Raw genomic sequence first — 12,898 nt, forward strand, 5'->3', positions numbered from 1 at the left:
CGCCAAGTTGCCCAGGCGGGTCTCAAACCCACAGGCTCAGGCAATCCACTCACCTCAGCACTCACCTCAGCACTTCCCAAAGCGCTGGGATTACAGGCCGAGCCACTGAGCCCGGCTGACAAGTCTCATTTTTAAAGAGAAATTAGGAACTGATTTACATGTGAAATCTCCCACCTTGGAGGTGTGGGAAATGAATGCAAAATGTTTTACTGTGGAAATCAATACAGCATAGGCCAGACAAAACTAGTCCTTGTCCTGAGCTGTTCTTGAGCACATGAGCTGTTAGTTGTAACCCACATTATTCTAGAAGCCTGTTCTCCTGGCTAGGTGTATTGAGCCAGGAGTTCAACGGTCTAGGCAACATAGGGAGACCTCGTCTCTCAAAAAAAAAAAAAAAAAAAAAAAAAAGCAAGTATGATGGCAAGACCTATAGTCCCGACTACTAGTGATGCTGAGGCAGAGGGATTGCCTGAGCCCAGGAGGTCAAGGCTGTGGTGAACCATGATCGTGCTACTGTACTCCGGCCTGGGCAACAGAGTGAGACTCACAACTCAAAAAAAAATCTGTTCTCCCGGTGTTATTAGCAGCCAGTATCCTAGGTCAGGGCCCAGCCATGACTTCCTCCGACTGGAGACAGATGCTTCTTTCACCCAGCACAGTTAAATGGACTCAGAACACACCATTTTTTGCTGTTCCCCATCCACCTCTCTCCTTATGGAGACGAGATGAAATGCCCTTCTGGGATCTCCAGTGTCTTGTTAATCCCTCTGCACTCAATAGGAACCTCTCAATCATTCTTAACAGGGAGAGAAATTTAACTGTGAAAAGTGTCATGAAAGCTGCATGGAGTGCAAGGGACCTGGCGCCAAGAACTGCACCTTGTGTCCCGCCAACCTGGTGCTGCACGTGGATGACAGCCGCTGCCTCCGCTGTTGCAACGCCTCTGATCCCACCGATACCCAGGAGTGCTGTGACTGCCAGGACACCACGGGTAAGGGGAGAGAAAGAGCAGCCTGCAGAGGAGGGACTTGACCCCAGGAAGCTGATGGGAGCAGAGGGAGCAGAGGAGGTTCAGGAAAACCAATATGGCTGCCTTCTATGGAGTGTCTACTATGTGCTTACTGTCCTTGACACTTCATGTTCATTGTCTCACTTCACAAGCAGAGATTATCAATCTCGTTTTACAGATGAGGAGACTTAGGCTCAAAGGGTCTGATGAGCATGCCCAAGTTCACAGTATTAAAAGTTTCGGCCGGGCGCAGTGGCTCACACCTACCTGCAATCCCAGCACTTTGGGAGGTGGAGGCGAGAGTCCTGGCGTTCAAGGCCAGCCTGGGCAACTTGGTGAGACCTTGTCTCTACAATAAATCAAAAATTAGCCAGGCATGGTGGCAAACGCCTGTAGTTCCAGCTACTTGGAAGGCTGAGGCGGAAGGATCGCCTGAGTCCAGCAGGTCAAGGCTGCGGTGGCCGTGAGTGGGCCACTGCTCTCCGGCCTGGGCGACAGAGTGAGACTCCAACTCAGAGAAATAAAACAATGAAATTAAATTAAATTTTTAAAAAGTTTCATCCAGCATGAAGTCCTCTGCTGCTTCCAGGATTAGAGCTTAAGTACAGCTAGAGCTTTATCTTCATGAATTTACTTTGTTCCTTTTTTAAAATTCTTCCCTCTTTGGGGGGAGGTAGGGCTGTCGGGGGGTAGGGGGAAGCAAGAGAATCAACTATCAGTGAAGCCGATGCCAATATTATGCTGATTCTATTGAAGGATCATTCTGTAGAAGTCAGCTGAAATCTAGGACTCCTATCAGAGACTTGTGGCATTCTAGAATAAATTTTTATTGAAAGCTAAGATGAAACAAAAACTCTTTTACCTCTTCCTAGTCCCCCAATTGTCTTCTGTATCCAACCCTATCCATGTGGGTGCTTGGATCTCCTGTGTCACAAACTTAGAAAGATCCTCAATGGCGAGATTCCTTCTAAAAAGAAAACATATATTCTTAAAATATATTCCCTAGCCCAGAAATAGATTATTTCCTTGGAGTCCTGATGGATCACTGCCCGACAAAAAGAGATGTTATATTTATGTGATTCTATCCATCTATACATAAAGAAAATTCCAGTCGGGCATGGTGGCTCATGCCTGTAATCCCAGCACATTAGGAGGCGGAGGCAAGAGGATTGCCTGAGCCTGTGGGTTCGAGACCAGCCCGGGCAACTTGGTGAGATCTCATCTCTACAATAAATTTAAAAAATTAGCCGGACATGGTGGTGCCTGCTTGTGGTTCCAGCTACTTGGAAGGATGAGGCGGAAGGATTGCCTGTGCCCAGCAGGTCAAGGCTGTGGTGGCCTGAGTGTGCCACTGCACTCCAGCCTGGGCAGCAGTGAGACTCTGACTCAAAAGAAAAAAAAAAAAAACAGAGAGAAACCAGATTGCAAAGGCTAACCCTAACTCTGCAGATCTAAGACGAAGAATAGTAAGTAAGGCGTGACTGCATATGGCACCTTAGTAATTGAAACAACCACCAGAAGTCTCTTATTGATTTTACTGCTTCAGGTAGTATTTATCTCAAAGTACCACACACAGATTGCTTATCAATCCCTCTGGTGCCTTAATATTTCCTCCAGGGAAAGTTCGGTGTTGATCTTGCTAACGATGAATGCAATAATGGTACTGCTGTTACTTTAGAAGAGGAAATTAGGCTTGATAGGTAAAATCTCATGAGAATGAAAGTTATGATAAAATAGAAAACTTGTTTAGCACTAGCAACAAAGAGAGAGAAGTACATATTCGTGATAACTCAGATCTAATTGGTCAATACTTAATAAGGAAAAATCATTGTACCTAGCAGCAGGGTGATGTTCATTAATCTAGTGTATAGAATATACTTAGAACCTCTTGTAAAGTATCCTTCTAGCCGGGAGTGGTGACGCACGCCTGTAGTTCCAGCTACTTGGAAGGCTGAGGCAGAAGGATCCGCCTGAGCCCAGCAGTTGGAGGCTGCAGTGGCCATGAGCGTGCCACCGCACTCCAGCCTGGGTGAGAGAGTGAGACTTTGACTCAAAAAAAAGAGTAGACAAGAGCTAGACAAAAAGACAAGCTGAGGTGAGTGGATTGCCTGAGCCCGCGGGTTCGAGACCCCCCTGGGCAGGCGAGACCTCATCTCTACAATAAAATCAAAAAATCAGCCGGGTGAGGTAGCACATGCCTGTAATTCCAGCTACTTGGAAGGCTGAGGCGGAAGGATCGCCGGAGCCCAGCAGGTCGAGGCTGCGGTGGCCGGGAGCGGCCACTGCCCTCCAGTCTGGGCGACAGAGTGAGACTCCGACACACACACACAAAAAAAGACAAACAATCAGGCCACGTTGGACATACAAGTTGAAATACCCAAGAGGTTTTCCAAAATATCCGTTAAACCACTGGAATCAGCCTTGTTCCAAGGACACTTTTGTGATGGCCCCTCTAAGAAAATCAGAGATGGTGATTCGATCGTTTTAGGTTTTAAAAAGAAAGATGAAGTTGTTCTTTCCCTCGGAAACTCATTCCCCCCCTCCCATGTCTTTTTTCCCACGTCCTTCCTCTCCCTCTTCCCCTGGGGTCCTCTTCCCACAGACGAGTGCATCCTTCGGACAAGCGAGGTTGGGCCTGCCGCCGGGCACTTCAAGACCGCTCTGTTTGTCACATCCTCCATCATGCTGGTGCTTTTGCTTGGGGCGGCTGTGCTCGTCTGGAGGAAATCTCGGGGCCGAGTCAGGCCAGCGGCCAAGGCCGGCTACGAGCAGCTGGCTGACCCCAACAGGTCTTTCTCCTCCTGTAAGAGCAGCTACCGAGAGAGCACCAGCTTTGAAGAAGATCAGGTGATTGAGTACAGGGACCGGGACTATGATGAGGACGAGGACGATGACATCGTCTACATGGGCCAAGACGGCACCGTCTATCGGAAGTTTAAGTATGGGCTGCTGGATGACGAAGGGGACGATGAGCTGGAATATGATGATGAGAGTTATTCCTACCAGTAACGGACCCCGCCCTTTGCCCCCTGCCCCTCCCTCTCACAGGCGTACCTGTGAGCCTTCCCGTCTTGGGTGTCATCCACACACCACGCCGATGTGTGCGTGTTTATACTCGTCTTCTTTAACCGTGATTCCAACGAGAATAGGCAAGCATGCTGAGCTAGTCTGTTCCTAGCCGGGCTCAGTGGCTCAGCCTGGAATCCCGCGCCTTTGGGAGGCTGAGGCGAGTGGATGGCCTGAGCCCGCGGGTTCGAGACCCGCCTGGGCAGCGAGACCTCATCTCTACAATAAATCCAAAAATCAGCCGGGCGTGGGAGCGCATGCCTGTAATTCCAGCCACTTGGAAGGCTGAGGCGGAAGGATCGCCGGAGCCCAGCGGGTCGAGGCTGCGGGGGCCGGGAGCGGCCACTGCCCTCCAGTCTGGGCCACCGAGTGAGACTCCGACTCAAAAAAAAAAAGAAATATTTTGTTCTTCTTTTGGGTGACTAAACTCAATTGATGGCGCCTGTTCAGCCAGGTGCAGTAGCTCACGCCTGTAAATCCAGCATTTTAAGGAAGCCAGGTGGGGGACTAGCTTGAGGCCAGGAGTTTGAGTGCAGGCTGGGCAACATACTGAGATCCTGTCTCCACACAAAAAATAATAATGATAGTAATAATAATAACTAGCTGGGCATGGTGGCATGTGCCTGTACTCCCAGCTATTTAGTCTCAAACCCACCGGCTCAGGTAATCCACTCGCCTCAGCCTCCCAAAGTGCTGGGATTACAGGCTGAGCCACCGAGCCTGGCCTTTTATGTGATTTTTAAAAAGAAAAAAACCCTAGATCTATAAGCATTCTGTTCCCAGGCCGCATTGTGGTTTCCAAGTTTCTGCCTCCTGGTATTCTGATTTTTCTTTAACTAATTGTATCTTCCCTTTAACTGTCTTTAGGCAGAGATTAGTTTTGTGAGGGCAGGGCCAAGAAAAGAAAGGGGATTCCTATCACTTGACTCCAGACCACCCGTGGTGAGCAGAACAGGCCGCATCTGCGGAGGCTGATCTGGACCTACTTGGAGATGAGGAAAGAGAAGAGAAGTAGCATTGGAGCCCAGGAGCCATGAGCTCCTCAGGCCTAGTTCCTCCGAAGGGACCCAGAATCACAACAAGTCCAAAGGCAGACAAGCCAGGCAGTGGCAAGCCCAGTGAAAAGGAAACCACCAAGTTCCCAAGAATGGCACTCTCACGATTTTCTAAGAGCTCTTCCGGGAGATGTCTGTGAGGCATCAAGTAACAAAAGAAACATGGCAGTGTTAACCTAACATAAAATGAAATAAAAGGACAACAAGTTTATCCACGCCGGAAAAAAAAAAAGACAGTAGCTACCAAATCAGAGGAGTTTTCTTTCATCAACAATCCATCACAAAACTCTATAGAAAAAGTTGGGATAGAGTCTAACATGGAAAAAAATCCTAACGTGCCGTTCACAAGCTATCATTTGGGTGCAGACCAGAATTCCAACAGTCATGATCACTGTGATTTTCATTCTAGACCTCCTGGGCTTCGATTTTCCACTCTCCTATCAAGTATGGTCTAGGATTCATGCACCTGGGGAACATTTTTCTCCAGATTGTAATACAGAGAGGGACTCTTATTGTACAAAATGATCTCAGCAAGTTCTTATGGATTTCCTTGTCAAAGCAGAAGTTATAAGCAGTACTAGGAATGGAACACCAGGAAGTGAAAGTGACATTTTCAGATGATGGTGATAATCATAATAAAATGTATTGTATATGTACCAGGTACCAAGCTAAGTCAGCCTCTAAAAAAATAAATAAATAAATAAATCTCCCCACTTATCCTCTTGATATTTACCATAACTCTATGAGGTTGGTAGCGTTATTACCTTGTTTTTTAGGAAACCTACAAAAGGTTAGTGACTAGCCCAAGGTCATGAAAAGCTAGTCAAGATTCAGGGGAAAAGAATGACCCTAAAGCGTGTGTTCTTGTAAGTATGCTACACTGACATGAGGCGGGAACATAAGCGTCCTAGATATAATAAAGGCATCTCTATGATTTTATCCTATATCTGTATCCTTCTGGCAAATCCATTATCTTCAGTAAGCTCATGCATTTTTTTTAAAACGTGTTTCTCTGGGCGTGGTAGTTCACGCCTGTAATCCCAGCACTTTGGGAGGCTGAGGCAAGAGAATTTCCTGACCCCAGGGGTTCGAGACCAGCCTGGGCAACATGGTGAGACCTCGTCTCTACAGTAAATCAAAAAATTAGCCAGGCGTGGTGGCAAGTGCTGTAGTTCCAAATACTTGGAAGGCTGAAGTGAGAAGGTTGGGGCTGCAGTGGCTGGGAGCATGCCACTGCACTACAGCCTGGGTGACAGAGTGAGACTCCAACTCAAAAAATAAATAAATAACATAATCTATCACTGCCACAGGAGATCTCCAAGAAGAAGACTTCGTTTACTAAAGGCTTGTGTTTCTTTAGAGGAAAGCTCTTAAAATAAGGATCAGCAAACAGTCTCTGGAAACAGCCAGATAGAAAATACTACAGAGCCGGGCGTGGTGGCGCATGACTGTAGTTCTGGCTACTTGGGAGGCTGAGACTGAAGGATCGCCTGAGCCCAGGAAGTCGAGGTTGTGGTGAGCCATGATCATGCCACTGGGGACGAATGAGACCTCAACTCTTTGTGGGTCAGAAGGCCAAGGTCTGTGTCATAACTACTCAGCTCTGCTATCAGAGATGAATGCAGTCAGTACCTAATGAAGTGTGAACTGGATTCCAACAACACATTATTTATGGACACTTGAAATTTGAGTTTTAGGTAATTTTCACATATCATACACTTTTATTCTCCAAGCCAGGCACAGTGGCTCACACCTGTAATCCCAGCACTTTGGGAGGCCGAGGATTGTCTGAGCTCAGGGGTTCGAGACCAGCTTGGACACCTTGACAAGACCTCGTCTTTATAATAAATCAAAAAATTAGCCAGGCCTGGTGGCTCACGCCTGTGGTTCCAGTTACTTGGAAGGCTAAGGCAGAAGGATTACCTGAACCTAGTAGGTCGAGGCTGCGATGGCCGTGAGCAGCGTGCCACTGCACTCTAGCCCGGATGACAGAGCGAGACTCTGACGCAAATAAAAAAATTTATTCTTCTTTTGATTTTTTTCCAACCATCTAAAAAGGTAAAAAGTGGGCCAGGCGTGATAGCTCAGGCCGCTAATCCCAGCACTTTGGGAGGCCGGGGTAGAAGGATCACTTGAGCCCAGTAGTTCAAAACCAGCCTAGGCAACATAGAAAGACCTCATTTACACACACACACACACACACACACACACACACACACACACACACACACAAAATCAAAAAATTAGCCAGGTGTGGTTACATGTGCCTGTAGTCCCAGGTACTCTGGAGGCTGAGGTGAAGGAATCACCTGAGCCCGGGAGGTTGAAGCTGCGGTGAACTGTAATTGTGCCACCTCACTCCAGTCTGGACAATAGAGTAAGACCCTAACTCAAAAAAAAAAAAGTAAAAATTATCCTAAGCTCACAACAATACAAAAACAGATGATGAGCCAGATATGGCCAACAGACTATAGTTTGCTGACTTTGCCTTTAAAAAAATCCTTGAGACATGTAGCACATACATATATGATATGCTTCCAAAAATTTTTATAATTTAACATTATCTCTTCAAAATCTATTTGAAGCCCCGATGGTCCTCTTTCCAATCCTTAGAAACGCATAAAAATACTTGTGAGATAGCCATCTCATCTCTTGTAATTGTAGTTAGGCAACAGAAACAAATAATTTTGTTTATCCTGTGTTATTCATCTTCCTTGATAATTCTAAAACTCTGATAGACTGAGTCTGACATTTCTTTCTATAGCCTAGAAATCGCTTTCCAAGAAAAAAAAATCTATGTTTATGATACACAGTCAAATGTTGAATGAGGTCGAGATGACCTTGAAAACTAAGAAAAATTGTGTTGTTACTCTAAGTGACCCACAGTGAAAAGAAGGCTTGTGCTTGTGGGCTGGAATCTAAGGCCTCTCCTTGCTTGTTGAAGTCATGCCACCGTATTCTCAGGCTGCTTCTGAATACTATACTCACAGCTGTCGAAATAGATAAATATGTGGTTGGAAAACAAAGTCACCTTTTGGTTTCCTGTGTGCAAATAACTTGGAAATAATAAGAACATCTTTATAAACTGGAAATATACCAAGAGGCTGGGGAAAAGCTTGGGAAGTTCTGGTTCACAGAAAGTAATTTAAAAATTGGAAATAAAATTAAATCAAGACCAGATAATACAATGGAGACTGGCTTATTAAAGAACTATTTCCAAGCATTTTAAAAATGTGTCTGGTAGGATACGTTATCCAGTAGAGATACAAAACAATAAAAAGAGTGATGTTTTTGCTTCTTTTTATCTGTATCTGATGACTAAGCCAGTTTTATGAATTTTCTCTCCTAAAAATCAATCCAGAGCAGATAGCAGACATCCTTGCTGCTGTTCTGTCCGTTGTGCCTTTCACAAGTTATCTTCTCTTTAATAAACTTATATTTCTTTTTTTCTTTTTTTCTTTTTTTTTGAGTTGGAGTTTCACTCTGTCGCCCAGACCAGAGTGCAGTGGACGCTCCAGCCACCGCAGCCTCGACCTGCTGGGCTCCGGCGATCCTTCCGCCTCAGCCTTCCAAGTAGTCGGAATTACAGGCTTGTGCTACCACGCCCAGCTGATTTTTTGATTTATTGTAGAGATGAGGTCTCGCTGCCCAGGCGGGTCTCAAACCCTCGGGCTCAGGCAATCCACTCACCTCAGCCTCCCAAAGGCGTGGGATTACAGGCTGAGCCGCCGAACCCGGCTATAAACTTATATTTCTTAATTTTAAAAAAATCCAATCTGTCTTTCGGTCTCATCACCACTGCCTCAATCAGACCCTCAGTCATTCTCATCTGGACCATTCATACTTCCTCCTGAATTATTGCTGAACTTCAATCTCTTTTTCCCCTAGTGCATCCTCTATGCTGCTATCAAAGGTCATTTCTAAGATTCATCAGGTGGTCCCTTTCTGGGCTCCCTTTCTGTCACCCACACTGATTATGACATTCCAGACTGGGTGCAATGGCTCATGACGGTAATTCCAGGACTTTGGGAAACCAGGGAGAGAGGATTGCTTGAGCTCAGGAGTTTGAGACCAGCCTGGGTGACATAGTGAAAGCTTGTCTCTACCAAAAAATGACAAAATAAAAATTAGCCAGATGAGGTGGCATGTGCCTGTAGTCCCAGCTACTCAGGAAACTGAGGCAGGAGATCACCTGAATCCAGGAGGTCAAGGCTGCGGTTAAGCCATGAGCGTGCCACTCACTGCAACCTGGTTTAATTAGCTGGGTCTCACATTTGTAGTCCTAGTTACTTGGGAGGCTGAGGCAGGAGGATAGCTTGAGCCCAGGAGATCAAGGATACAGTGATTTATGATCATGTCCCTGCCTGGGCAAGAGTGAAACCCTATCTCTAAAAAAAATAATAATTAATTAATTAAAAAATAAAAATAGGCACGGTGGCTCACACCTATAATCCCAGCATTTTGGGAACCGCAGGCAAGAGGATTGCCTGAGCTCAGGGATTCGAGACCAGCCTGAGCAAGATGGCGAGACCTTGTCTCCACAATAAATCAAAAAATTAGCTAGGCCTGGCGGCGCATGTCTGTGATTCCAGCTACTTGGAAGTCTGAGGCGTAAGGATCACCTGAGCCCAGCAAGTCGAGGGCAGCGGTGGCCGTGAGCAGCGGGCCACTGCACTCCAGCCTGGGTGACAGAGTGAGACACTGACTCAAAAAATAAAATAAAAAATAAAAATAGGCCGGCTGTGGTGGCTCACACCTATAATTCCAGCACTTTGGGAAGTTAAGGTGAGAGGATTACCTGAGCCCACGGGTTCAAGACCAGCATGGGCAACTCGGCGAGACCTCATCTCTACAATAAATTAAAAACTTAGCCTGCGTGGTGGTGCATGCCTGCAGTTCCGGCCACTTGGAAGACTGAGGTGGAAGGATCGCCTGAGCCCAGCAGGTCAAGGCTGTGGTGAACATGAGCGTGCCACTGCACTCCAGCCTGGGTGACAGGGTGAAACTCCAACTCAAATAAATAAATAAATAAATAAATAAAAATAATAACAAGAAAACTTTGCAACATATGACCACTGCCTCTGTCTATGAACTCAACCCCCAGTTCCTTGACCCCTCTTTATTTCCTAGACTTCCCATCATGCTGCAGTGGTACTGAATTTCTTCTAGGTTCTCCAGGTAACAACATGCTATCTCGTGTCCTTGGACACCCCTATTCTTTATTTCCCTATGAATATTCTTGCCCCTATGGAAAATTCCTCACCTCTGTTAAAATCACATTCCCAGTTGGGCGAGGTGGCTCACACCTATAATCCCAGTGCTTTTGGAGGCCAAGGCAGGAGGATCACTTCAGGCTAGGAGTTCGAGGCTTGGGGAACACAATAAGACTCTATCTCTACAAATATATATATGAGAGAGGACCCCCCAAAAACAGAATCTATTCATTAAAAATTATCTCTGTATTCTTACATGTTTAAACTTCAGTCACCTTCAAAGTACTCTCTGTTTGATGCAATATACCTATTGAGATACTTTTTCCACCACGCAAAACAGTTTTTGAGCTTGTCGATTTTGATGCTTTTTAGTGCTTCATCTGAGGAAACAAAAAGTCGCTCAAAGTGAGATCAAGTGAATAGGGAGGGTGGGGCATGGGGGTATGGAGGGTGAGGGTAACCATATGGATGGGGAGGCGTGCAGCACCGCCAGAGCCAGTGCATGCTGACAACCAGAGATCCGAGTAATGCAAAGATTTGCAACACACAAAGAGATGAAAGCAGAAAAGATTTATCTCTAAGAAAGTTTCACTTCCACAGACAGGAAGCGGGCCTACACTCTAAATGAGTGTGGCCCAGAGCTACCTGAGCCCTGGCTTAAATCCTCTCCCCTGGAGATATTGCAATCAGGTAGACATGACTGCCATGACTTCTTTGTTGACCACTTGTGGATGTTTTGGAGACCCTAAGGGGGGTCCTGGTCACCAGGCACTGAGTATACAATGGGTTGATACTGGTCATGCTTTGAGAAATTTGAGTTTCTAAAAAGACAAATTATAATAGGTCGTTACAGGTCAAAGACAAAGTCGGCAAAGTTCATCTTTAACTAGAGCCTGTATTTCTCCCGGACATAGCCTCTACTTTCTCATCATTGTGTCAGGATTTAAGAATAAGATTTTTTTAAAAAGGGTTCCTGCTCTCGGGTTCATCCTTTCAGGGGTGGTGCCATTTCTGGTCAAAAACTGCTGAACACTCAGCATGGTATGGGCAGGTTGTTCATGTAAATCATCTGTCATGAAATGGGCAACCACGTTGAAAGAATCTCCAAAAAAAATTCACTGAAGCCAAATGTAGCCTCTCACAACAACGCTAGCTGGTACATTTATGCCAATGGTTTCCGAGAGCACTTACCTAGCGAGGGAAGCCTGTACTACAAGGAGCCCATCCTCCAAGAGATAATTCTGGGAGTTTGGGGTTCCCCTGTGTGTGTGTGTGTGTGTGTGTGTGTGTGTGTGTGTGTGTGTGTGTGTGTGTGTGTGCGTGTGCGTGTGTGTGTGATTATATGTTCCCTCATAACCTCCCCTGGGAGGATTTCTTTGACCTTCCTGGAGAAAGTTACCTAGATAACTCTGTGCACATAATTTTTTACATCACCTTGTGATGTCATTGATTATATATCACAAAAAGACTGCATGCTCAGCCAGGGGCAGTGGCTCTTGTCTGTAATCCCAGCACTTTAGGAGGCGGAAGCAAGAGGATTGCCTGAGCCCACAGGTTCGAGACCAGCCAGGGCAGCAAGGCTAGACCTCGTCTCTACAATAAATTAAAAAATTAGCTAGGTGTGGCAGCGTATGCCTGTAGTTCCAGCTATTTGGAAGGTTGGGGTGGAAGGATTGCCTGAGCCCAGCAGGTCGAGGCTGCAGTGGCCGTGAGCATGCCACTGCCCTCCAGCCTAGGCAAAACAGTGAGACTTCGACTCAAAAACAAAAAACAAAAGACTGCATGCTCCCAGAGGCAGCTACTGTTTCTAGAAACCAGCACAGTGCTCAGCACTTGGTGAGCACTCAAGAAACATTTGTAGATTTGAATTTCTTTTTTTTTTTTTTTGAGTTGAAGTCTCACTCTGTCTCCCAGGCTGGAGTGCAGTGGCACACTGCTCACAGCTACTGCAGCCTCGACCCACTGGACTCAGGTGATCCTTCCGCTTCAGCCATGCAAGTAGCTGGAATTACAGGAGCGCCACCACACCTGGCTAATTTTTTTTATTATTGTAGAGACGAGGTCTCATCAACTTGCCCAGGCTGGTCTCAAACCCCTGTACTCAGGCAATCCTCTCGCCTCGGTCTCCCAAAGTGCTGGGATTACAGGTGAGAGCCACCGTACCCGGTCTTAGATTTGAATTTCAAAAAGACAAATCTCATATATGAACCATCAGATTCCAATAAAGACCTCATGTTGCATATGTTGTGCATTCCTGTCTCTGGTCCTGAGTGTAAATGGTTAGGAGCGGGAGGTGGTGTCAGTTAAGTGTGAGATAAATGCAAATTAGAGCATTTATCTGGGGTGGCATGGGAAGAGGATTTGAGCTTTGACTTGATTTGAAAAAGTAGAGAAGATGGAGAAATATTCTTTGAAGAAGGCACTGGAGTTGGTAAGTCATTGAACTGACTTTTATGATAATAATTATACCAAGTATTTGTTAAGAGTCGACCATGCAGCCGGGCTTGGTGGCTCAACCTGTAATCCCGTGCCTTTGGGAGGCTGAGGTGAGTGGA

The 12,898-nt window shown here is 46.1% G+C and overlaps 1 protein-coding gene across 1 annotated transcript in view; it reads left to right on the forward strand.

Moving 5' to 3' along the window:
* The window catches only part of PCSK5 (proprotein convertase subtilisin/kexin type 5), a 467,206-nt gene extending 463,188 nt beyond the window's left edge, over positions 1–4,018 (forward strand). Inside the window, exons 38-39 of the mRNA XM_021707170.1 lie at positions 805–991; positions 3,612–4,018. Of these exons, the coding sequence (XP_021562845.1) occupies positions 805–991; positions 3,612–4,018 (594 nt within the window). The remainder of the gene's footprint in view (positions 1–804; positions 992–3,611) is intronic.
* Positions 4,019–12,898: the final 8,880 nt, after the last annotated feature.

The sequence above is a fragment of the Carlito syrichta genome, unplaced genomic scaffold (genome assembly GCF_000164805.1).
Source record: "Carlito syrichta isolate Samal-C Ts95f unplaced genomic scaffold, Tarsius_syrichta-2.0.1 Scaffold316420, whole genome shotgun sequence".
Classification (NCBI taxonomy): Eukaryota; Metazoa; Chordata; class Mammalia; order Primates; family Tarsiidae; genus Carlito; species Carlito syrichta.